Genomic DNA, 25,869 nt, shown 5'->3' with positions numbered 1-25,869 from the left:
AACCCCAGTATCTGGCAAGCACAAACGAAAAAATGAGGTGTGCCTATAATTCTTCAATATTTGGTAGAATTCTCCAATGATCCAGGCATCAATATTTTCTTTGGGGGAAGTTTTTAAACACAAATCCAATTTTTCTCACCCTCACAAGAAAAAAAAAATTTTAAGTATCTGTGATGACAGATGTTAAGTAAACTTATTGTGATAATCATTTCATAACATACTTATGTTGTACACCTAAAACTAATATAATGTAACATGTCAATTATATCTCAATTTTCAATATTTCATATTGGGTGAGTTATGGTAATTTGAATTTTTTGAGGAATTGTTTCATTTAATCAAAGTTATCAAATTTATGTATAGAGGTTATTCTTTTGTTTTTTGGTATTACCCATTACTCTTTTGATATCTGCAGAACATGTAATGGTAGCTCTTTTTCACTCCTGACATTGGTAATTTTCTTTTCTTTGTACTCTTAGTAGAGTTTTGTCTTTTCAAAGAACTAACTCTTAGTTTCACTGACTTTATTATTTGTGTCCAATGTTACTGATTTCTGCTCTTCCCTTCTGATTTTTCCCTTCTTTCTGATTTGTATCTATTTGCTCTCGTTTTTTTCTGGGTTCTTAGGGTAGAAACATTACTGATTTGATATATTCCTCTTTTTTAATGTATGAATTTAGTGCTATAAATTTCCCTCATAACTGCTTTAGCTGTTCCTACAAATTTTGAAATACTGTATTTTCATTTCATTCATTTTCATTCAGTCCTCTATGTTTTATTTCCCTTGAGACTACTACTCTGATTCACGGAATACTTAGAAATGTGATCTTTAGCTTTTAAGTGTCTAGAGCTTTCCCTGTCAGGTTTCTATTATTGATTTCTAGTTTGATTCCACTGTCATCTGAGAACATACCCTGTATGATTTCATTCCTCCCACAAGCAGTGAGTCAAATAAGAAATCACCTGGGAAATTAAGAATAGCTTGACATAAATGGGGGAAAAAAAAGTCCAACAAAGTCAAACTTAAGGAATACATCAGAAACAGTATTAAGAGAAAAATTATAAACATATACATTAAAACAGGAGGATCTTAACTGAATAACCTAACTTTACACATTACATGAATTGAAAAAGAACAAACTAATACCAAAGCTAGCAGAGGAAAGGGGAAAAAAAATCAAGATTAAAGTGGAGATAAATGAAGTCAATAACAGAAAAACAGAAAAATCAACAAAACCAAAAAGTTTATTCTTTGAAAAAAAATGAAATTGACATTTAGACAGACTGACTAAAGAAAAAAGAGGGAAACTAAAATTACTAAAATGAAATCTGAGTAATTACTACCAATTTTACAGAAGTAAAAAGAATCATAAAAATGTTTTATGAACAATTGTATAACAAATTATATAACAGATGATATGGACGAATAAAGAAATACACAACCTCCCATGACTGAATAATGAAGTAACAGAAAAAGTAAATAGGCCTATAACTAGTACAGAGACTGCTGCCAAGTCGCTTCAGTCGCGTTCGACTCTGTGCGACCCCACAGATGGCAGCCCACCAGGCTCCACCATCCCTGGGATTTTCCAGGCAAGAACACTGGAGTGGGTTGCCATTTCCTTCTCCAATGCATGAAAGTGAAAAGTCAAAGTGAAGTCGCTCAGTAAGTGTCTGACTCTTCATGACCCCATGGACTACAGCCTAACCAGGCTCCTCCATCCATGGGATTTTCCAGGCAAGAGTACTGGAGTGGGGTGCCATTGCCTTCTCTGCGTACAGAGACTAGTCATCAAAAAACTTCCAAAAATAACAAATAGCCTAGGACCAGACAGCTTTCTGGTAAACGCCACCAAACACTTTAAGAAGTATTGACGCCAATCGTACTCAAAAATCCTCTTCTGAAAAAGTGAAGAGGAAACACTTCCTAACTCATCTTATAAAGCATGTATTGCCCTGATACCAAAGCCAAATAAAGACACGACAAGAATATTAAAGACAGGGATCCCTTATAGATAATGATATAAACACTCTCAACAAAAGCTAGCAAATAGTATCCAGCAACATATCAAAAGGATCACACACCATGACCAAGTGGATTTATTTGCAGAATGCAAAGATGGCAAATGGAATCAATAACAGACCATATTTACAGAATGAAGGAAAAACATCCCGTGATCATCTCAATTGATGCCAAAAAAAATGACAAAATTCAACACCCTTTAATGATAAAAACACTCAAACTAGAAATGCTACAGGTCATCAACATGATAAAAGGCCATCTAAGAATATCCCACAGTTAATACCACACTCGATGGTGAAAGGCAAAGTAGTCCCGGTAGGCTCACGAGCGGGACAAGGATGTTTCACTTCCACCACTTCTATTCAACAAAGCATGGGAAGCACTAGCTAGAGCAATTAGGTGAGAAAAAGAAATAAAAAGTAATTAAACTGGAAAGGGATAAGTAAAATTGTCTCTGTTAATAGATGACATGATTTGACATACAGAACACTCTGAAGATTCTGCACTGAAGATAAAACATGCAGCAAAGATGCAGGGTGCAAAATCAACATGCAAAAATCAGTTGTACTTCTATACATTAGTTACGAACAATGAAGCTGTTCATATAGTTTTGTTCATATACCTTACAAGATATACAAAAAATAGCTCAATATTTACCAAATACCTAAATGTAAGAGCTAAAAGTATAAAACTCTGAGGAGAAAATATTGGAGAAAATCTTTAGGACACTGGATTTGGTAATCACTTCTTAGATATGACACCAAAAGCACAGACAACAAAAGAAAAAATTTGACTTCATCAAAATTAAAAACTTTCATGCACGAAAGGACAGTTTCATGGGTATCACTATCCAATAACCCATGGAATGGAAGAAAGCATTTTCAAATCATACATGGATAAGGGAGTAATGTCCAGTATTCTTTTAATTATTTTTTTTTTTTTGGCTCTAAAATTCCAACTTGTTTTTATAGCTTCTATTTCTTTGGTGAAAATTTCTATTTCTTCACTGAGGTTATTTTTTGTTTCATTATGTTTCATCATAATTGCTTACTGAAGCATTTTTAGCATGGCTCTATAAAACCTTGTCAGATAATTCTAACATGTCTTAGCTTGATGCTGCCATCTATTAGTTGTCTCTTTTTGCTCCATTGAGATCTTCCTGGTTCTTAGTATAATAAGAAATTTGTCATTGCGGGGAGCTCCTATTATGGCTGAGTGTACCAGTAGGCCAGACATGAATATCCTGTAGATGACTAAGAAGAAATTTATGTAATTAAAATTTTTAAATACTACATACTGTAATAGCAAAAGAATAAAGAGTTAAGGAGACAAGAACAGATCTGAGAACTAATTGTAGAAACTGGAACACAAACTAGTATAGATTAATAATTACTTTCAAAGTGAATTTTAGATCCTAGAGTAATGATGGGCTAGGCATCTGGAGCAAACTTCCTACTTCAAACTAGCAGGTAGAAGGAACATAGCCACAGCATCTTGGGTCCCTCCACCTCAGGGTACAGGTCCTCAGCCTGCTGCTGCTGCTGCTGCTGCTGCTAAGTTGCTTCAGTCGTGTCCGACTCTGTGCGACCCCAGAGACGGCAGCCCACCAGGCTCCCCCATCCCTGGGATTCTCCAGGCAGGAACACTGGAGTGGGTTGCCATTTCCTTCTCCAATGCATGAAACTGAAAAGTGAAAGTGAAGTCACTCAGTCGTGTCTGACTCTTAGCGACCCCACGGACTGCAGCCCACCAGGCTCCTCCATCCATGGGATATTCCAGGCAAGAGTACTGGAGTGGGGTGCCATTGCCTTCTCCGGGTCCTCAGCCTGAGTTCCCCCAATTGCCCCAGATGAACTTATTGACTTCTTTTCTATGAGGATGCAATGAGAGAGACAAACACTAAAGAGCGAATATGGCACAGCAAAAACATAGAAAATATGTTCTTGCTAACTCTCTCTAGGCTGAGAGTTCTGAGTTGGAACTTCTGTTTCACTCCCTGAGAACTGTGTAATCTCTGGTAATTTACTTGCCTGTGTGGTTACTCTCAGGGTTACAATAAGAATTAAGCACGAATGTGTATAAAGGTTTGGCACGGTGTCTGGCATCCAACATTTGTTCAGTAAATATTAACAAACTCCAAATAACTGACTCTAGTGGAGCCAAGGGCTTACTTTCAAGAATATCCACCATCCTTGTGTAGCTATCTGGGGAATTTTATTTACTAAAGCCACACTTCAGAATGTTGGTTGAACCTAACCGTTGAACCTAAAGTCACCTGCCCATCAGTTAAACACAAACAGTTAAGAAAGCATTCCTCTTGTCAAGTTCAATGTAATACAGTATCACTGTGTATACTCCCTAACATCAAACTTGCTAAGAGACTACAACTTAATGATTTCCACCACTAAAAAGAAATGATAATTATGCAACATGATATAGGTGTTAATTATCATTACAATGGCTTTTAAAAGATATAAATGCTTCCAATTAGCATGTTATATACCTTAAACATCTCCAATATTCCATGTTTCAATTAATTAATTAAGAAAGCAAGTCTCTCCCCATAATTGCCTAGATCTCAAATAGTCCCATAGGAAGAAATCAAAGCAAATGCCTAAAGTGACCTTTATATTCAGTATTAATAATTCAGAAACCCAAGGACACATTAATGGACACACCTGAGGCCCCCCCTCTTCTGTAAACAGACCACAGTGGCGGAACTTCTGATAAATAAAGGCTCAAAGCCTGCCTGATAGGCTTGAGATTAATGGAGAGAGAGAAATCAGTAACAGCATATCTAAACACAAACTAGCAGTCACTGTTTCTTTAATTTACTGGAACAAATGTAAGCCACTTCTACACCAAAGGGCAGGAAGGCTGACATGACACACAGGACGGCTGCATCCACACTGCTCGATGGGCAGTAGGGAGCACAGAGCGGGTGCGCAGCAGGAGAGGAAGGGTGTGGGCTGGGCATGTGTCAAGGAAGACAGCACTATGAATATGAGTTTGGAGGCAGTTTGTTGGCTACAGTATTGTCTCCTAAAAATTACCAACTGATTTCATTATCAATTTCAGTGACTTCCCTGGTGGCTCAGACAGTAAAGCGTCTGCATACAATGCGGAAGACCTGGGTTCAGTCCCTGGGTTGGGAAGATCTCCTGGAGAAGGAAATAGCAACCCACTCCAGTACTCTTGCCTGGAAAATCCCATGGACAGAGGAGCCTGGTGGGCTACAGTCCACGGGGTCGGGCAAAGAGTCGGACACGACTGAGCGACTTCACTTCATCAGCAAAACCAGAACACACTGAACTCAGCTGTTCAACAAATGAACAGCTTAGTCAAGCCAAAATAAATAATCATTCGAATATTCTGAGGCAACACTGATAACCGAGACACATTAAACAAAAAGAAAGGTCATCTTTGACATAACCATACCAATTAACTGAACTTTTAGTTAATTCACATTTTGATTTCATGGAATAACCAAAGTCAAGATAATCAGACCAGAGGTTGAAAGGGAACTTCGAGGGAAGGCCATATAGATGTCTCCAACCTTTGGAGATGAGAGGTAAGCCTTGCCCTTTTCAATTACAAAATAAACAGGGCTTCAAAATACTAAATACAAATACCAGGCAGATATATATATCCAAAATATATATAAAATATGTATTTGTATATATATTAATGGCATGCTGAATACCTACCAGGATTTGTAATCGTGAGTAAATCAAGACCCTCCTGCAACTCGAAGGCACCTGAGGGTTTGCACACCATGGGTCTCACACTCCACTGCTCAGTTGCTCAGAAGAGCTAAACCAAGCCCCACCAACAGTCCCATTCTGTCCACATTCCCTGAGTGCCTGCCAGGTGCCAGGCATCTTACCAGGCTCTGGGGAAGAGCTCAGGCTATTCATCACCACAGATCTGGGTTTCTCTTACTTTTCCACAAATTAGCAGGACACACAATGGCTATATCATTCTTACTATTAACTCCACTTCCCAAAAGCTGTCAACAGTTCAGAGGGATTCACTTTGCAGACCATGTTCTTACAAAGCTAACACGCTGTACTTGTACATTTCAAAGAGTCAATTATTTGACCAAATATAAACATAATAGTGAATAAATTCACATTCCACAAAAAACAATGAGGGTGAGAGCTAATCGTTACTTTTTGGTTTTGGTACCTGGACTTCACTATCACGGCAAAACACTAAAATGAAGCTATTTTTATCCCAGAGCTGCAGGGACGTTCACAGGGAACTCCTGGCCCCTAACCTGCTGTCAGTAACAGAAAACAGAAGCTTAAACCTGGAAAGCTTCCCTCTTTTCCCTGAGATTAGGAATATGAAATTAACAATTATCTCAAGAATAACAAAAAGGAGACTATATGTTAATAATATATGCAACAAATGAGGTGAAACTAAATATTTAAGTAGATGAAAAATATACTTAATGGTTCAAGAAAAGACTACAATAAAACATGCCAGTTACACAGACACCAGATAATCGGATCAAGAGGAGTTAATATGCTAAGTTTTCAATACACATCAATGAGAAACAAATCCAGAGGGGGGTCCACTGTTGCATTATTAGAAATAGTTTAAAATATTCCCAACTGAAAATGCAAAGGCCTAAGTCTAACCCCTGATCTATCATGAAATAGATGAGAGAATCCAGGCAAGCCATTTTGCCTTTCATCCAAGAGAGGCTGGACTGGAGAGAACCTATTATCACTGTGACCTACTGTCCTTCCCAGCTTTAAAGTAAGATCTATGAAATGAAAACACAAAGCTACAACATTACCATGTTATTGTAATCAGATGGGTCATACGTGCGCTGTTTAAAAATCTTCCAGTGTTTCATAAATTCTTCACTCATCTCATAGATCTGTCCATTTAAAATTGCTCCCTTGGTACCGCCAAATTCAAGCCTTTCCAGCTTTTCAAATTCCAATATGGTGACAAATATATCCTTTGAAAAAACACAGTAAAGATCTTTCCACCCTCTTGAGTAGGAAAAGAACATTTTTAAGATTCAAAGCAAGAAATTTTCCAGCATTCAAAATTGGCGAGTCAATAGACATTTACATGACGGAAAATGTTATTATGATTTAAATCAACAAAGTAACTGCCTACTTTTAAAATTATACTCCCATTTTCACATGGACTGAAAATTATTGAGCAGTATAGGTGACATCTAACTTAACCGCGGCGAAACATTAACCTGTCTCATTTCACTTCCTTCTGAGCCTAAGTCAGATGCCCAGGCATGATCCACCAACACTACGGTGAATGGGCTGTTAAGAGAGCGTGGTGCAAGCTGCCCAGTGTTATGCATTTGGCACTCAGACTTTAAGAGTCATTCAGAAGGACTTCTCTGGTGGTTCAGGGGTTAAGACTCTGAGCACCCAGTGCAGGGGAAATGGGTTCAATCCCTGGTCAGGGAACTAAGATCCCACACACTGTGTGGTGCAGCCAAAAATTAAAAGGCATCTGGGCTGCTTAAATGATGAGAATTTTCAAAACATAAAACTGTGATTTTGAATGAAATTTGACAAATCTAACAGCAAAAAAGCCCAAACTTGCTAGAAAGAGTTTCATAAAGAAAATAACGCAGTTCAAAACTTGAAAAAAGAAATCGTGGCCAGTTGGCTCCATAGAAACTGGTGTTTAAATGTGTTTACATGTATGCATTCATTCAATGGCTTCCCAGGTGGTGCTAGTGGTAAAGAAGCCTCCTGCCAATGCAGGAGACTAAGTCACCCTGGTTCCACCCCTGGGTCCAGAAGATCCTCTGGAGAATGGCATGGCAACCTACTCCAATATTCTTGCCTGGAGAATCCATGGACCCTACAGTCCATACGGTCGAAAAGAGTAGGACACAACTGAAGTGATTTGGCACACAGCAATTCATTCAATGTTTGACTTTTTGGTATTTCATCCATACAGAGCACATGTTTTCGCATCCTTTTCACCTATTTTCATGGATAGCTTTAATATTTTAATAGTGAAAGTGAAGTCTCTCAGTCACGTTCGACTCTTTGCGACCCGTGGACTCTAGCCCACCAAGAGTCGGACATGACTGAAAGACTTCACTTTCACTATTAAAATATTAAAGCTATCCATGAAAATAGGTGAAAAGAATGCGAAAACATGTGCTCTGTATGAATGTTTTAAATACCAAAAAGTCAAACATTGAATGAATTGCTGTGTGCCAAATCACTTCAGTTGTGTCCTACTCTTTTCGACCGTATGGACTGTAGAGCATATTTATTTATATACTAAAAGTTACCATAATATTTAGATGATCAAATGGGTTTTCAGGTATGGAATCCCAATAAAAACATCAAACATGTAAAAGGGAAAAAGGGATTATTTTATAGCTTCCCAATTTACAACTGTCTTCTAGGAACTTAGTATGTTGTAGGGCAAGGGTCAATTCAATTCAGATCAGTCGCTCAGTTGTGTCCGACTTTGTGACCACATGGACTGCAGCACACCAGGCTTCCCTGTCCATCACTAACTCCCGGAGTTTGCTCAAACTCATATCCATTGAGCTGGTGATGCCATCCAACCGTCTCATTCCCTGTCATCCCCTTCTCTTCCTGCCTTGAAACTTTCCCAGCATCAGGTGCTTTTCCAATGAGTCAATTCTTCGCATCAGGTGGCCAAAGTATTGGAGTTTCATCTTCAGCATCAGTCCTTCCAATGAATATTGACTTATTTCCTTTAGGATTGACTGGTTTGATCACAAGGATCACAAAGGTCACTGATACCTAAAGATTAATGAAGTTTTGAAAAAAGAAACCAAAGCTCTGTAACTAAAACTTTTACTGTATCTTGACAGCACTGGCCTTGTAAGCTCCTCATGAAAATCACCAAGGAAGCAAACTTCTCACCTCCTACTCAAACAGAATAAATAATCTGTTCCCTGAATCATATTATAGGGCTTTTGAATTAGCCTACAATATAAATCAATTAGAAGCCAATAAGTAATTACCTCTATTTTCATGAAACGATCAAGAAATTTGTCAAATCTATGAAACACCAGATAAGACTGGAAATCCCATGGTTTCAGTTCCTTATTTCCCATAAAATAGCTTGCCAATCCTTTTCTATAGTTGAAGAAACAATTTTTGAAAGTCTTTAAGATGTTAATGGTCACTTGAACCTTTTCCAAACAGTCTTCAATTTCCCCTTTCAAGAGATCTTCAGGTGAAAGGTAAGCTATTGCCTAGAAATCAAAGAAAGAATGATAAGAAAATATGTTTAATAGTTTTCCTGAAAATATGCATTTCAATGAAATGTTTTATTTTTCAGTGAGTGAAGTGAAATCACTCAGCCGTGTCTGACTCTTTGTGACCCCATGGACTGTAGCCTACCAGTCTCCTCAGTCTATGGGATTTTCCATGCAAGAATACTGGAGTGGGTTGCCATTTCCTTCTCCAGGGGATCTTCCTGACACAGGGATAGAACCTGGGTCTCCTGCGTTGCAGGCAGACGCTTTACCCTCTGAGCCACCAGGGATTTTCAAACAACAATGTCTAGAATTGGGCCAGCGATGCTGTGAAACAGAAGACACAAATTCTAGAAATTCAGGTAACTAGGTTTTAATGACATACATGTATACATTAACGAAATCTACAGAAGATGCTGTAATTACTGGCATCAAACATTCAACCATGACTGTTTTTGCTAAGCTTCAAAGATAAAACAATGTGTAATCAGAATTTGCATGGCTATCTGAGGCAGCAAATACTCTACAATTTTTTTTTTTTTTCATATAAGGAAATGTGGCGGCCAGGAGGGGAAACCTATGCGATCATGTATTTTAAAAATATGGTCATGTTACCTGGCAGCACAGGGTCACTTGCAAAAGTGAGGAAGAGCTGACAGAGGTGATTATACCACTGGCAATTCTTTTAGGTTAACAAACTTCTCTTCTGGGAGCTCATTACAGGACATAAACTCTAGCTAAGATAAGCAATCTGAACTGATTTTGAATAGTTGAAATGCAAAGGTGAGAACGATTAAAGAGAAACCAGCAGATTCATGTAGCAGCTCTCACAGTACCATCACTCAGTTCTTCCCTTTCCCCTATTTGTTATGAATCTTCACAATTTCCCTGTTTAGGGACCTCAAGAACCTATAAATTCTAATCCTGATGCATCTTCACCGCATATAAATTAAAGGTAAAATTGCATGCCTTTAATTCTACAGTTGTTTAGAAAGCTGTAACAGATCTCAATAGAGAATGTAATAAAAGCAGGTTCAACACAGTCTATTGAAAGAATGATTTCTAAATGCAGAGGTATTATCCTCCTTCTCCCATAAATGACTACAGTTTTACAGGCAGTGGCTACAGTTTTACCAGAAATATAGACTCTGAGACATAAATGTGTAAAGTAGTTAAGAATATCATTCACTTGGTGTCTAAAAAGCCTACTGACTAATTCTTTCAACTCTAGCTAGATTCCCAATCTATACTCATTTCTCACTCAGGCTGGATGGTAAATTAACCTCTCCCTAAAGGTTGCTAAATTTCATACAGAACGGGATGAGAACTCCCAGGAATCCCTCAGTAACTTGAGTTTTGTAAGAGTCTTCACATTGGTATGGATTAGGGATTCCATCAGAGAAGGCAATGGCACCCCACTCCAGTACTCTTGCCTGGAAAATCCCATGGATGGAGGAGCCTGGTGGGCTGCAGTCCATGGGGTCATTAAGAGTCGGCCATGACTGAGTGACTTCACTTTCACTTTTCACTTTCATGCATTGGAGAAGGAAATGGCAACCCACTCCAGTGTTCTTGCCTGGAGAACCCCAGGGACAGGGGAGCCTGGTGGGCTGCCATCTCTGGGGTCGCACAGAGTCGGACATGACTGAAGCGACGCAGCAGCACCAGCAGGTCCCCTGTCCAAAGCCTTATAAAATAAAAAATGACTAACCAGTTATTTTATCAATAAGCCAATCAATTAATGAATTTATCAATGATAGCATTTTTTAAATTTAATTTTTATTTTACATTGGAGTATTGTTGCTCTACAATGTTGTATTAGTTTGATGCCTGTCTCCCAGCTTTTTCATCTTATTTATGTGATTTTATGGACTCTTGCTTAATTCTACCATCCCTTTTCCAAGCTCAACCTTGCAGACTTAAACTCTTTGTCATCTAGGATCTTGTGAATAATAATATTCCCAAGAGAGACACTAAGCAAGCTGTAGAACAGAGTGGAGGGCCTAGAGTGGTAATGACTCACAGTGAACAGGGAGCAGAGTTTGGTAACCATGGAAGAAAAGCAAGGCCCTAAAATAAGGCACCATTATTGTGCCATTATCCAAGGCGGTCAGATGATGCCTTTAATACGCCTGGCCTAAATGACTATGTTAACAGCCACTGTTAGAAAACAAGTAAAGATAGAAACACATTTGCTTTTAAAGTAACAAAGGATTTCTGACCATGCCTGGAATGCCTAGAAAGATCAGGCAGACAAGGAAAATGAGTGAAGCAGATCAGGAACAACAGTGGGATGGTGGAGACCAAGGTCACCTGGACAGCACGCGGCCCATCTAAAGGCGGGAGCTGAAGCTCTAGCAGCTGACTGTGTCAATGGGGATGGAAGAACCAATGTAGAGAGACCTGACTTTTCAGTGGAGGCTAGAATGCTGGAATTTAAATACGACCGAATTAATTTAAGCATTAGCAACATTTTTTTAAATAAAAAATTCCAAAATACTATGCAAAATAAAAACACTGCATTGATCCATTGGCCAAACACAGTCAACAGAATGCCAGCTTATACTTCTGATAATAAGCTAAGGGTTCAAGGGTTCCAATGTTTCATAAACACATTGAAGTGTACAGATTCACAGAAACAAAGTACAAAGGAAATTATAAAAGACATAAAATGTGTAACTACACAAACTGTGCAAAGTACAAAATTAAAAGAACAACATGGTATAATTCTATTCTATACCCACAAATCACAGCAAAATTTTAAAAAATGGTAATGCTAAAAGCTGGTGAATTACAGTAAAACTTGTTACACATAATAATAGCAATGCACTTAACATAAACCTTTTAAAATAATTTGTATATATCAAATATTGTTCAAGAGTCATGAAAAGATCATACCCCTTAATCAATATCAGGAATTTATATTAAGCTGATTATCCAAGTTAAGGAAAAAGGATTTTTGCATAAAGTTGTTGTCTACATATTGTTTATAATACAAGTGGCTGGAAGCAATCTACATATCCAATAAAAATAAACTTTTCAAGAAGATAGTTAAAATTATATGATAAAATGTATTAATAAGTTTTAGAGGAAGGAAAATTCTTTTAATGCTGAATTTGAGAGGGATGGAATTATAAGACTACTTCCATTATTATAAATGTCATACAATATTTTACAGATATCACTGCTGCTGCTGCTAAGTCCCTTCAGTCATGTCCGACTCTGTGCAACCCCAGAAATGGCAGCCTACCAAGCTCCTCTGTCCCTGGGATTCTCCAGGCAAGAACACTGGAGTGGGTTGCCATTTTCCTTCTCCAATGCATGAGTGTGAAAAGTGAAAGTGAAGTCGCTCAGTCATGTCCAATTCGTGACCCCATGGACTGAAGCCCACCAGGCTCCTCCATCCATGGGAATTTTCCAGGCAAGAGTACTACAAATGCAAAATAAATATATAAAATGAACAGATAAAATCCAGATGTCAAAAGCTCCTCAAAAGTCACTACACATAATAGGTCTGAGGTTTGTGAAGCCTGGTTTGTACTGCCTCACAACATCCATGGGAAGAGGGCTCAGTCAGACCCGCCATGACCAGGCCTGGCTGCCCTAGGTGGGGACAGCGGGAGGTCAGTTACCCCCAGACAAGCTGGGTCTCTGACCAGATCAGGGCGCTTGAACAGGTGGCCTGGGTCACGGCCCCATATTTTACAGACATCACTAGTATACCACATATTACATGGTAATTAGAAATAAAAACTTTTTTAAACTATGGAGCATAACATAATGGGTAAGAGCTCTTTCTTACAAGCTGGATGACCTTCGGCATGCTATCTATCCCTTCTGGACTTTGGGTATCTTTTTTAAATATAAGCTGGATCTACTAATAAATAGTACCTATATCATAGTGCCATTAGAAGATTAAATTCATAGATTTTTGTAAAGGGCTTAGAAGAATTCTGGTAAATAAAAGAAACTACACAGTGCATGCTGGGGCTTTCCAGGTGGTACAGTAGTAAAGAATCCACCTGCCAATGCGAGAGACACAGGAGACACTGGTTTGACTCCTGGGTTGGGAGGATTCCCTGGTGGAGAAAATGGCAACCCATTCCAGTATTCTCACCTGGGAAATCTCACGGACGGAGGAGCCTAGTGGGCTACAGTCCGTGGGGTTGCAGAAAGTTGCACATGGCTAACTGGCCATGCACACAGACACTGTGCATTAAAAAGGCATTAAAAATCAACTGGACAACAAACAACTGGAGGTGGCGATGGGTGTTGCAGAGTTTAGCTCTTCAGAGAACCCAGGTATGAAAGTTTACTCATTGCCCATTTTTGATTCCTTCCATGTTGGGACAGATTTACTACTAAGTCTACTTGGAGAATCTAGGAAATTGGGTCAACTAAACCTTTGGACATAAGCCAGGAATAGTAACTAAGGAACAAGGGAAGTGAGGTTATTTCCTCAGGAGTTTGGCAAACTTTGACCGTAGACACTGACCAGGGGCCAGGGATAATAGGTTAACAGGCTTACAGCTAACCAGGGCTCTTTGCAAGCCATCTATAAAAATGAATGACAATCTTTGAGCTTTCTACACTAACAGGGCTTTGCAGTAAAAGTTTGTATCATTCTCAAAATGAGATGAGGATCCTCAAAAGGGGTTTGGGAGAAGCTGTGGTCACAGTTGTTAAAACCGCAGTAGGGATCAAAGCCTTTCACATGAGATATGTCCATTAGGGCCCAGTGCGCTCACTTAACAAAAGGGCAAAACTGAGTTTGCACAACAGAGAAACAGAAATAGAATGAAGCCAGAGGAAACACTAAAATATAGCAAGGAACTGATCCATTATCTCCAATCAAAAGCTGCAACTAGTTCATAAGTCAACAGTTTGGAACTTTTCAACTGAGCATTTCATTTAGGTTCTCTCCTTTGATCCTTACAACAGCCCACGAACTAGGCACTTACAAGGGCAGAAACTGAGGCTTAAAAAAGTGATTTAACTCCACTGTGTGCTCAGTCATGTCTGACTCTCCTGAGACCCCATGGACTATAGCCTGCCAGGCTCCTCTGTCCCTCGAATTCTCCAGGCAAGAAAACTGGAATGGGTAGCATTCCCTTCTCCTCTAAAATGGTTCAATTAGATTTGAATCTTGGTTGGTCTGAGTCCAAAAGCACTTTGCATATATTCTGTCTCATCAGCAGCAGAGAGAACACACACACCCACACACCTACCTCAATCTTATACTCCCCAAACTCTAAATTGCAGGTCAGAAGACCTGTACTTTAATTTGCCCCCCTAAATTCTCAAGGAAATTAAGCAAATGATATCTTTCGAAGTTTCAGTTAATTCATCTGAAAAAGTATCAGGGATTGGAATGGAACCCAGTTCCCCAGCCAGTTTCCCCTACAACACCCTTCTCTTGAATGCTTAGGACAGCAAAGTGCTGGGGCCTGGGGCAGCAGAAGCTCTGAGCTGCTTGCCTTGACTATGAGCAGATTTTCAGGGTTCCCAGTTTCCTCCAATTTACCCCACTGTGCAATAAAACTTTTTAATTTTCAATATGAGTCATGAGGTGAGAAGCATTAGACTAGATTGGGGATTTATTTAGGTCAATCATAGTTGTCCACCCTTCCCTGAGCTAGTGATCCAGATCTGTCTAAAATATCCTATCTTCCTGGCCACAGAATTGCTTCAGGAGAGAAAATAAAATGCTTTCAGTTCAGTTCAGTCGCTCAGTCGTGTCCGACTCTTTGCGACCCCATGGACTGCAGCACACCAGGATTCCCTGTCCATCATAAAACCCATCGGTCCAGAACTAAAAACAAAGTCAGTCTCTTTCCAGGGAAGTTCTAGTAGCAGAATATCCCTCTAGTGCTACCAAAAGCCACCTTATTTACATGTGATGAGAGGCTAAGAATCAAGTCAATCAAACACACATGAGCAAAGTGGAGTTTTGAAATTATCATCTGATTCTCCTGGAGAATGCTAATCCTCAAGTCTTTGCACACTGAGACTTTCCAGTTAACGTGAACTTAGGCCCTTCTTTCTGTTCCAGTTTGCCAGTTACAGGTAGAAGTGATGCAACTCTCGTAAGAGGCGTTCTTAGCCACACAGAGGCTAAGCCACACGCGCAGATTCTGATTCTCTGGCATCCATTTTACAAAAACCCCTTAGGGGTTCAGACCCACACCCTGACGTAGGCCCTGCTATGGACTGAACTGTGCCATACCCTCTGAAACAGTGCCTGTGTTGGAGCCCTAACCACTAATGTGACTACCCAGAGATGGAGTCTTTAGCAGGTAATTCAGGTTAAATGAGGACAGGAGGGTGGACCCTGATCTGATAGGATTGTGGTTTTGTAAGAGGAGGAGGAAAATCTTTCTCTCCACCACGTGAGGGCACAGAAAGAAGGCAGCTATCTGCAAGCCAGAAAGAACACTGGACAGAATACACCAATGCAGGAATCTGGACTGGTCTCCCGGCCTCCAAAACTGTGAGAAAGCAATTTCTGAAAATAAAGCCACCCAACCTGTGGAATTCTGTTATAGCAACTCAAGCAGGCTTACGCACACACATACACAGACACACGCACCCTTCGAGAATCACTAGATGATACGCCCTTCTAGTATCTTTTAGCTCTGAAATTATGAAATGCTCTCTGATATTATGGACACAAGAGGAATGAAAACTTTCCACTGGATGAGGAAGCAATCTAATTTGTTAAAGTACTTTGTAATGTAAGTAAACAGTAGAGAAACAATTATAAGCAAGAGATTTTTAAAGATCACCCATGAATCAACATTTTTTTAAATTCGACTATTTTTTTTAATTCAACTACTATTTTTTTTATTCGACTACTATTTTTTGAGGATCATTCTTGCTTCTACCCAGTTCTCTACTTTCCAAAAGTCTTCCCTCAGCCTGCATTTCCATGGAAACCAAAAGGAAAGATACAAAGAAAGTAACTACACATGTGCACCTTGTATTAGAAGCTACCTTAAATCTCTGAAGAAAAGTACGGTATTAAACAGAATCCAGTAACACCCGGTCCTGTGATTGTATTCAAGTTAATTCTAGTGCTCCTTTGCCATTTACGATAGAAAATCACCTGGCCTTTGTTACCATAAAAGTCATCTCTGAAAAAAGAGGGATACAGTGATCTCTAACTGGATTTATTCATTCCTCATTGATTTAATAAAACTTGAAAAGTGAAAGCAATAGTTTTGCTCAGTTGTGTTGGACTCTTTGTGACCCCATGGACTATAGCCCGCCAGGCTCCTCTGTCCATCGAATTCTCCAGGCAAGAACACTGGAGTGGGCTGCCATTCCCATCTCCAGGGGATCTTCCCAACCCAAGGATCAAGTCCGGGTCTCCTGCATTGCAGGCAGATTCTTTACTGCTGAGCCACCAGAGAAACCCCAATAAAACCTACTACATGGCAATAATTCTCACTGACTCTATTTTTTCATGCTACATACCTGGTCAATGAAGAGATTACAAAACTCTTGCAATAAAACTATAACCCGAGCAGGGGTATTATAAAACTTGGAATGACTCCAGATCAGACAGATGGTATGAAATAACGGGGCAATTAATACACCGGTCTGTGGGAATTCCGTCTCCTGCAGACACTGAATGTGTCTTCTCAGGGGTCTCAGGTAAAGTTCCACATCTTGGGCTTCGAGCAGAGCTGAAAGGAAACCACCATTACTGTGAGGCAGTCTCTTCTATCTAAATTCGCTTCACAAGTTCAAGACAACAATGCAAAACAACATGGTTATACTTAAATGTTGCCTCTTTTTAGATTATTTATCCTACAATTGACACATGACAGGTTAGGAAAAGCTGCACATGTTGTCTGGCTGTAAGAATCCTTCAAAAGAGCCCGGCCATATTCACCCTTACAGCACAAGTAAATTGTGACTGAAGACTCACAAGCTTCATCAGCAGAATGTTAATTCCTCCTAGGTACTTGCTACCAGCACAATTTAATCATTTATTGTTTCATTCTTCCATCCTAGGAGAGTAACTTATAGAATGACTGAAAATTTTTCTATTACATTATTATTCAAAATATAACTACTGGAATTTTTAAGCATGGGTAATGAAAATATTTTGGACATAGACGGAGGCAATAGTTACAGGATACTGTGAATACACTGAATGCCACTGAACTGCACTCTTTAAAATCTTATGTTATGTGAATGTTACCTTAAGTTTAAGCAGATCATATTGATGTTTGGTAGAAACCAACACAACACTGTAAAGCAATCATCCTTCAGTTAAAAATAAAGAAAACTTTAAAAATTGTTACGCATGATAGGAATAAGGCATATTTTTTAAAGCTATATAAAAAAAATTTAAACAGTTAACTGTTACTAATTACTGCTTCATCTAATTCAAATTTTCTCTTAAAACTGGCCCTTTTGATGGCCCTAAATAGATTTCCTTCAGATTCCATTTTACTCCTCAGGCTACAAATACTTTTGCTTAACTGAAAACTGAAAGGCATCTCCTATGAAAGCAGAATATGAAGGAAACTAAATTCTTGTTTTCTTGTGTATCCCAAAATACTCCTGTTAGAGATTAAAAACAAAATAACGTGCTACACTTTTTTTTTTTGGCTGTTGGAATCAGATTATCTACCCACCCACAGTACTCTACTTGACAAGTAACTCATATATCTGTCCACCTAATAATAAAGACCTGGGAAGAAAGAGAGGGTCTAAGAACCATTTTTATCCCAGATGCATTCATGTTCTGAAATGAGTGTTTTCAATATTAATTTCAAAATCAAATAACTGCATGTAATAGGTAAAGTGCCCTTAAAACGTGATAAGCGTATCTAGGGACTTTACAGACCCGCCAGTAAATGTTCAGGAGGTCCTTCTAACTAACTAACAATGGCTTTGGGCCACTTGCTCTACTCAAAGTGTTTTTTCCCCTGAATCTCTAGGCTGTATGCTCATAAGGCTCTAAGGATCCCTGGGATTTATTCCTGCAGACCTTATGTCCAAAGAAAATGTTAAATCTTACCAACGGAAAAAAAACACAAGCAGCTTTTATTTGTGGAGGGCACTTACTGTGTGCCTAATACTTTGTACTTGTTGTTTAGTTGCTAAGTCATGTCAGACTGTTTAGTGGCCCCATGGACTATAGCCCACCCAGGCTCCTCTGTCCATGGGATTTCCCAGGCAGGAATACTGGATTGCCATATCCTTTCCTGGGAGATCTTCCCAACCGAGGAATCAAACCCATGTCCCCTTCATTTCCTGCACTGGCAGGCGGACACTTTACCACTGAGCCACCAGGGAAGCCTGGTACTTTGTACACTATATATTAAATCTTCAATTCAGTGGTTCTCAGCCGGGGGAGGTCTTCCCCACTGAGGGTCATCTAGCAACATCTTAAGTTTTTTTTTTGTCATAATGGGCATGGGGGTAGTGGGTAGACTCCAGCAATGCTGCTAAATATGCCACAATGCATAGGGCGGTTCCCCACCACCAAGAATCATCCCGCCCGAAGTGTCAGTGGTGACAAGGTTGCAAAACAGTGCTTCAATCTTTGTAACAATTTGCAAAGTTTCAATGTACCAATTTGGCCAATGGAAACCAGAGACTCAGCAAAAAGATGTACTGAGTGGATCTGGGGCAGAAACTCGGATCTAATTCCCTCTGTTTGAAAAAAGGCCTTAAGACAAAGAGTTTATGGAGAAAAGTCTAAAAAGTTAGCATAACTTTCTCAAAGTAAATTTTAAGTATTTTATAACCTTCCATGTATTATACATTAAAAATTAAAAAAATAATTTTCTAATGTCAGAAACAAAAACAGCAGTTCCCTGGTGGTCTGGAGGTTAGGACTCTGTGCTTTCACTGCTGGGGGTCTGGGTCCAGTCTCTGGTCTGGGAACTAACATCCCACAAGCTGTGCACATAGCCAAAAAAACAAAACCACCAGCTACTGGGCCATGCTATCTTACAGTTTTATCATTTAAAACTTTAGAATCATGAATCATATCCATATTTGCTTACACATGCCTAAAGAAACATGAACAGAAATCAAAAAACTATGGCAGGGGGTTACTCCTGGTTGAGACTGAAAAGATTAGGAGAATTTGCACTATTTTAAATTATAAATACCATCTTATAATTTCTGGCTTCTAACAATGTGCATGTATTATCTGTTGGAAATTCAACAAACAAACCCTCCTCTCTCTGTGTTAAATCTTCAATGATGATTTTGCATTCTTAGGAGTTAAATAAATGGTGGAACTTAAGCAAGTTCCGAGATTCTACTGGAGAATAACTGGACTAATTGCAGCCCAACTGTTGATTAGAAAATTTCCATGCTGGGCATTCAATGACTTCCTGATAAATACCAAAAGCCTTTTCCCTCCACACAGGCACTCTCAAAGTACTTAAATGGTTTACTAATAGCTGAAGAATAAATTGTAGATGATTAAGATGGATTTACCATTAGAAGAGTCAAGTGCAATCATTTCAAGAGCATATGAAGGGTAGAAGGAGGCTGAGCAAACAGACAGGAGTCTGATCAGGAGGGACCTCTGATCCAGGCCAAGGGACACGAGTCTTACCATTTTTCACAGCCATGAAAATGTTCTTCAATGTTGGAAAATAGCTGCTTTGCTTATTTTTCAGGATCTTAACCATTTTGAGGACAATAGGAGTCTGAAGCTAAATTGAAATATATATATAACCTAGATTAATGACTAAATAAAAGCATTCTGCAAAAAATATTTAAATTATATTCCATTAATGCACAATACACACAGTATTTAATACTCAAAAGATGTACCTGGTTTCAAGTTGAAAATAATTTTTTAAATTAACATTTTTCCTTAAGCTTGTATTTTATTTTACATTTATAGGTCTTTGACTTTTTTAAAAACCTGATTTACATTTTATTATATATGTAAGATAATAAATTTTCATATAAAATCTGTTTCAGAAAAATCTCTAAGAGATAGATGAACAAGTGAATGAATGTCTTAGTTTTTAGAACATTAAATTGAATAACTTCTAAGGCAAACATTAGCAGAGGAACCAGTTAGTTCTTCCAAAGTTGCATCTCTCCACTAGGCAAAGCCTACTCCTTTCCCAAGTCAATTATATCAACTAGATTAATTAAATCATAAAAATCTTCAACATTTTCAACAAGTTCCCTTGGGAACTACACTTCCTAAGCCACAAAGTGCTTCCAATTACTCACATGCTGTCAAAATATTTTCAAAAAGGCAAATTCACCTTTAATACCCATACTACAGAGAATTTTGCAGTAAGAATTGAGTAAGTCATTCAGACGGTGTGTTAAATCTTTAAAGTTATTGGAAATCACTGCTTTGGGGCACCAAATTCAACAAGTGACTCTGCTAATGCAATGGACAAGCAATTTCTAGGGCTCTCTACTTACTTGATCATAAATGCATGATAGGTTCTCTCTTCTCATCGTCCAGAAATCCAGTTCAGTTTGAGGATTTGAGTGAAGACCATTTAGCAAAGGCTGCACTGATTCTTTCTCTACAATTTCTTGGATTTGATGTGACCATTTAATAACCACTGATTCAATTGCATGGAGTACTTTCCTTTCATTTGGCTCCAGTCTGCAAACACTGAAATGATTAATAATATAATACAAAAATGAATCATTTCATCCAACTAAGGAGAGGACTTAGTATTTTAATAACTATTTTTTTATTTTTAAAATATGCTGTCATTACAATAATATTCCTATATTGCTAACATGGGGGTGTTACGGGGGTGTGATATTAAGTAGGTATATCAGCTCTCCATTTTGACATCTTGTGTAAACTGTATCATTACGTACTTGGTCTCTGAATATTTCTGATCCAGGTCAATGTTTCCTGCAATAGTGGGAATTGGTAGAAGAGTTCTTCTCAACATTTTGCCCCTAAAAATATGCATTTTACTTTGCATGACTTCTATATGATGCTCCATGTCTTGTGAAACAAAGCATGACCAGGATGTATGGTTGTTCTTATTAGAAATAATTGGCACTAAAATCTAGAGAAAGAAAAACATTTTAAGAAGCAGAAAAATTAATTCACAGATAATGTATTCCTTCAAAGATTTTCTTGTTACACAAGATCGGCAACTAAACCACTCAATTTCCATTTCATAAACGTCCTCCCGGGATATCAAATCTACAGATGACAAAGTCAGTGACCCATTTAGACTTAATCAATTAGACAAATTCTTTCAAAGTAGAAGTACTACACTGCTTGTTCATTCATTTGCATATTTATCAAACATTTTTGAAGGCTCCCAGTAACTCAGACCCTGTACGAAACAAGCAAAATCCTGTCAAGTAAGTAAACTGCTTTCTTAATGCAAATTGAACACACTGGAAGGTGTACTAATGGAAAAAATCTTCTTCAATCACACGGACACAAAAGCAAATTCATCTTGTCCAGCTCTGACGGACATCCCAGTGGATTAAATTTTGATAGAAAGATATTTATTAAATCATATGAACCTTTTTTTGAACTTCTTCCACCATTAAGTTGGGAATATCAATGAAACTCTATGCGTGGGAAACCTCCAAAATTATTTTTGTGTTCCCAAAGCCCAGCATATGTTAAGTAATTATAGTTTGTTGAGTTAGTGAAGTTAGTCTCTTCTTGCTTCCTCGCTCTTTTCCTTCACGACACTCTTTTCCAATATGTACTAATTGTAAACATTTTTTTCTGACACAATCTGTCTAGACTTTCAGCATTAACCATAAAATTTCCATTAGCTAAAATGCGTAGAAAACAGCCTACCTTTTTAAAGTTGATTTTGAGAACACAATCTTCTACTTAACTACAACAAACTGAAAATTCATTTTCCAGTGGGGATAAAACAAATATTTCCAAATTGTATTATATTTTCCTGCCTTGTAATTTGTACCCACTACTTGAGCTAGGAGATTAGTAAGAAATAGTGTGTCTTTCAATGGCAACAATCTAAATGTCCATCCACAGATGAATGGATAAAGAAGATGTGTATATACAATGGAATACTACTCAGCCATAAAAAAGAATGAAATAAAGCCATCTGCAACATGAATGGACCTAGAGATTATCATACTAAGTAATTAAGTCAGAAAGAGAAAGACAAATGCCATATAGTGTTACTTATATGTAGAATCCAAAATATAAGGCACATGAACTTATGTATGAAACAGAAATAGACTCCCAGGCAGAGAACAGACTTGTGGTTGCCAAGGGGGAGGAGGGCTGGGGAGGAAGGTCCTGGGAGCCGGAGATCGGCAGATGTCAACTCTTCCATAAAGGATGCATGAGCAATCAAGTCCTCCTGTGCAGCACAGGGCACTACACCCAATATCCTGAGATAAACCATAACGGGAAAGAATACATATATCTGAATCTTGCTCTTTATATATCTGAATTTGCTCTATAGCAGAAACTAATACAACACTATAAATCCACTATACTTCAATAAAAACAAAACAAAACTAGTGTGTCAAGCTCTGTGGGTCAGAACTGCCACGAGAGGTACATTTTCCTATCATGTGGAAAACACAGGAAAAACACCCATCTCTGACTGGGAGAGGGATTAGGGAAATCTTGCCAGGAAAGTTGATACCCAGTTTAAATCTTAAAGGTGAACAAGTAGGGCAGGTAGAAACGCGAACACTGACGCAAAATCACTGAAGACTAAAGGAGTACATTGCTTCTGAGAAAGTACCAGTCTGGCCTGCCTGAAACTGGAGCCAGCACCCCTAAGGAGAGGGGCTGTGAGGAAAGCAGGGGTGGGGTTCATGAAGAGCTTTGGAAACTTAGCCTTGCTGGGCTGCCCATGCACTGACCCACTGACCCACTGCTTTCTAGATTACATTCCTAGTATCAACAGCTTTTTCTAAAAGTCAGGGAGAGGGATAATTCTGGTTCTTCATTTCCAGTTTACTGGATACTGTTTCAAACTTTCGCTTTATTTACTGTTCTGTGACAAGACCAACTTCTTTCAAAATTAAGTATTTGTGGCATAAGCAACAGATAAAACTGTTGTGCAATTCTGAGCCACTTGCTTTGTAGAGCAGTTAAGCCGAGGGCTAGAGTAATTCCATGAACATCATTTCAAACAAGGTGACCTGGGATGTGCTCTGTAGTGAAAATAAACCTCGTTAGCAACAAACATATACAAAGGTTCAATTAATCTGCGGTTTTGTTTTTAGCTGGAAGTTTTTTGTCTAGGTTTTATGCTTTATAAGAAAAATCCCCAAACTTTCTCTGAACCAAAATAATTTGGACATGTTTACTAGCGGATATACAATTACAGGCAAAAAAGTCTCTGCTAGCATTCTCAATGGCACCCCACTCCAGTGTTCTTGCCTGGAAAATCCCATGGACAGAGGAGTCTGGTAGGCTGCAATCCCTGGGGTAGTGAAGAGTCGGACATGACTGAGCGACTTCACTTTCACTTTTCCCTTTCATGTGCTGGAGAAGGAAATGGCAACCCACTCCAGTGTTCTTGCCTGGAGAATCCCAGGGATGGGGGAGCCTGGTGGGCTGCCATCTCTGGGGTCACACAGAGTCGGACGTGGCTGAAGCGACTTAGCCGCATTCACTTTATCCTGTTTTGAAACTTGGCATCTTCCTTTTAACAACAGTTCTTAAATCAGTAGAGACTATTACGTGGGCAACAATTTCAAAATACAGGAGCCTAGGTCTCTGCTAGACTTCTTAAATTGAAATATATAGGAATGTGGTCCAGATACTGATTCCAAGAACCAAATCATACTTTCATTCTGGCTTGAGAAACATTTACAGTTATTGTTTCTTTCAAGATATGTGTCAACATAATACTTAAATAACTGCATGACATTAATATTTTTGCTAAATTATATAATATAGTTAAAATAATAGCATATAGGGACACATGATAATATTGAACAGTAGATCCGGAGTAAAATTTTGCACACGTTAAATCTGAGATGTCTATTACACAGCAAGTGTCAAGTCCAGAAGGGCAGTGGAAGCCCAAGCTTCAAGTTCAGGAGAGAGATCAGGGCTGGCAAGAGAAATTTGGGAGAGCCTAGCATATCAACATAAATTACTGTTTATCAGTGTCTATCTGTGTCAAACTTCAAAGACTATACAACATCGAATATAAATGAGAGTATATTAGGTCATTACTTGAGAAAAAAATAAATATGAAGTCATAAATGACTTTTTCTCATCTTCTGTTCAAACACCTGGTCCATCCCTTTATTTTACTACAACACTGGAAAATTCCCGCGACACTTTTCAACCCAGTCACTACTTTAGTAACATAGTCCCTCTTTGGTCCTTGATTGAGTCATGGATTCACCAATCCTTGCATTAAACGTTTTTCTTCTTAATGTACCAGAAAGTACCCAGAAAGATAGTAATTAGTTTGGAATGCAAGTCACAAATGGCCCATTTGATTTCAGACTTTTAAATGAAATCTGTGCTAATAAAAACCTTCAGAGAACGCACATAACCATTATCATCTTTCAATAAATACATGGATGCAGGTTTGAAAATTGGCTTTGGTGGCAACCACCTGGATGAAAAACTTGCAGGGTGTTAGTTTTCTAATCAGCCTTTCCAGCTTTATTCCTCACCACCCTCCAGCTCTTCTTCCCCAATCTAACTGTAGTAATGTACTTTGTTTTTAAAAATGCAATCTGCATTTCCTCACCTCTCCACACCTAGTTACTGCTCCTTGTCCTTTAACAAACAATTTACCAAATAATTTACAATGATTTACCTTCAATAAATAATTTACCATACAACCATGGATGCTTTTGAGAGTAAAAACAATAAGAATTAGCAGATGTCATCCCATCTGTAACAGAGGAGACTGGAACCAACTCAGGCAAATCAAGACCTGTAACCTATTCGAGTTGAGACTTCCTACCTTCCCTGACAACTCTGTAAGATGTCACAGCATCCTGCTGAAACCGCAATGCCCACCACGCTGTATCCCTGTTTGTTCAGCTGTCTGCCTCCCTAGTTAGACTGTATGCTTTCTGAGGGCAGAAATGTCATCACTAACTGCCAGGTATGTCCTGTCAGTGGTACCAAGTAGGTATTTAAAAAGTATTGACTAAAGGAACAAATTCCAAGTGAAAAGCCCAAAGGGACACTTGGGAATTTGTACGGTAATAGGCCCACAGTCGTCATAAATGTCAAAAAAATTCAAATGGAAATATCAGAAATCATACACCAAATGCTTTTCCTCTATAAAAATATCCTGAAGCTCCGTTGTTTTGCTTCTTAGAAGAGGATATCTTTAGCCCTTATTTAACTTTCATTCATTTAACAAGTACTTACTTAACTGTTACTATGTGTCAGGCAGAATCTTGGGGGTTTGGGACTCATCCCTGGTGGCTCAACTGGTAAAGAACCTGCCTGCCAACACAGGAGACGCAAGAGTCGTGGGTTCAGTTCCTGGGTTGGGAAGATCCCCTAGAGAAAGAAATGGCAACCCACTCCAGTATTCTTGCCTGGGGAACAGGAGCCTGGCAGGCTATGGCCCATGGGCTCGCAGAGTCTGATATGACTGAGTACGTAAGCACACAGTGAGGAAAGATTAAGAGCTGG

The 25,869-nt window shown here is 38.8% G+C and overlaps 1 protein-coding gene across 1 annotated transcript in view; it reads right to left on the bottom strand.

Moving 5' to 3' along the window:
- Nucleotides 1-25,869, bottom strand: part of DNAH11 (dynein axonemal heavy chain 11) — a 357,268-nt gene that overhangs the window by 326,959 nt on the left and 4,440 nt on the right. Inside the window, exons 3-8 of the mRNA XM_068973106.1 lie at nucleotides 21,105-21,301; nucleotides 20,691-20,880; nucleotides 19,855-19,954; nucleotides 16,740-16,951; nucleotides 9,027-9,260; nucleotides 6,831-6,998 (exon numbers count right to left, since the gene is read on the bottom strand). Coding sequence (XP_068829207.1) covers nucleotides 6,831-6,998; nucleotides 9,027-9,260; nucleotides 16,740-16,951; nucleotides 19,855-19,954; nucleotides 20,691-20,880; nucleotides 21,105-21,301 — 1,101 coding nt within the window. The remainder of the gene's footprint in view (nucleotides 1-6,830; nucleotides 6,999-9,026; nucleotides 9,261-16,739; nucleotides 16,952-19,854; nucleotides 19,955-20,690; nucleotides 20,881-21,104; nucleotides 21,302-25,869) is intronic.

Source organism: Capricornis sumatraensis, chromosome 5 (assembly GCF_032405125.1).
Source record: "Capricornis sumatraensis isolate serow.1 chromosome 5, serow.2, whole genome shotgun sequence".
NCBI lineage: Eukaryota > Metazoa > Chordata > Mammalia > Artiodactyla > Bovidae > Capricornis > Capricornis sumatraensis.
Note: the sequence above shows the minus strand (reverse complement) of the source record. Positions and strands in the feature narration are given on the sequence as shown.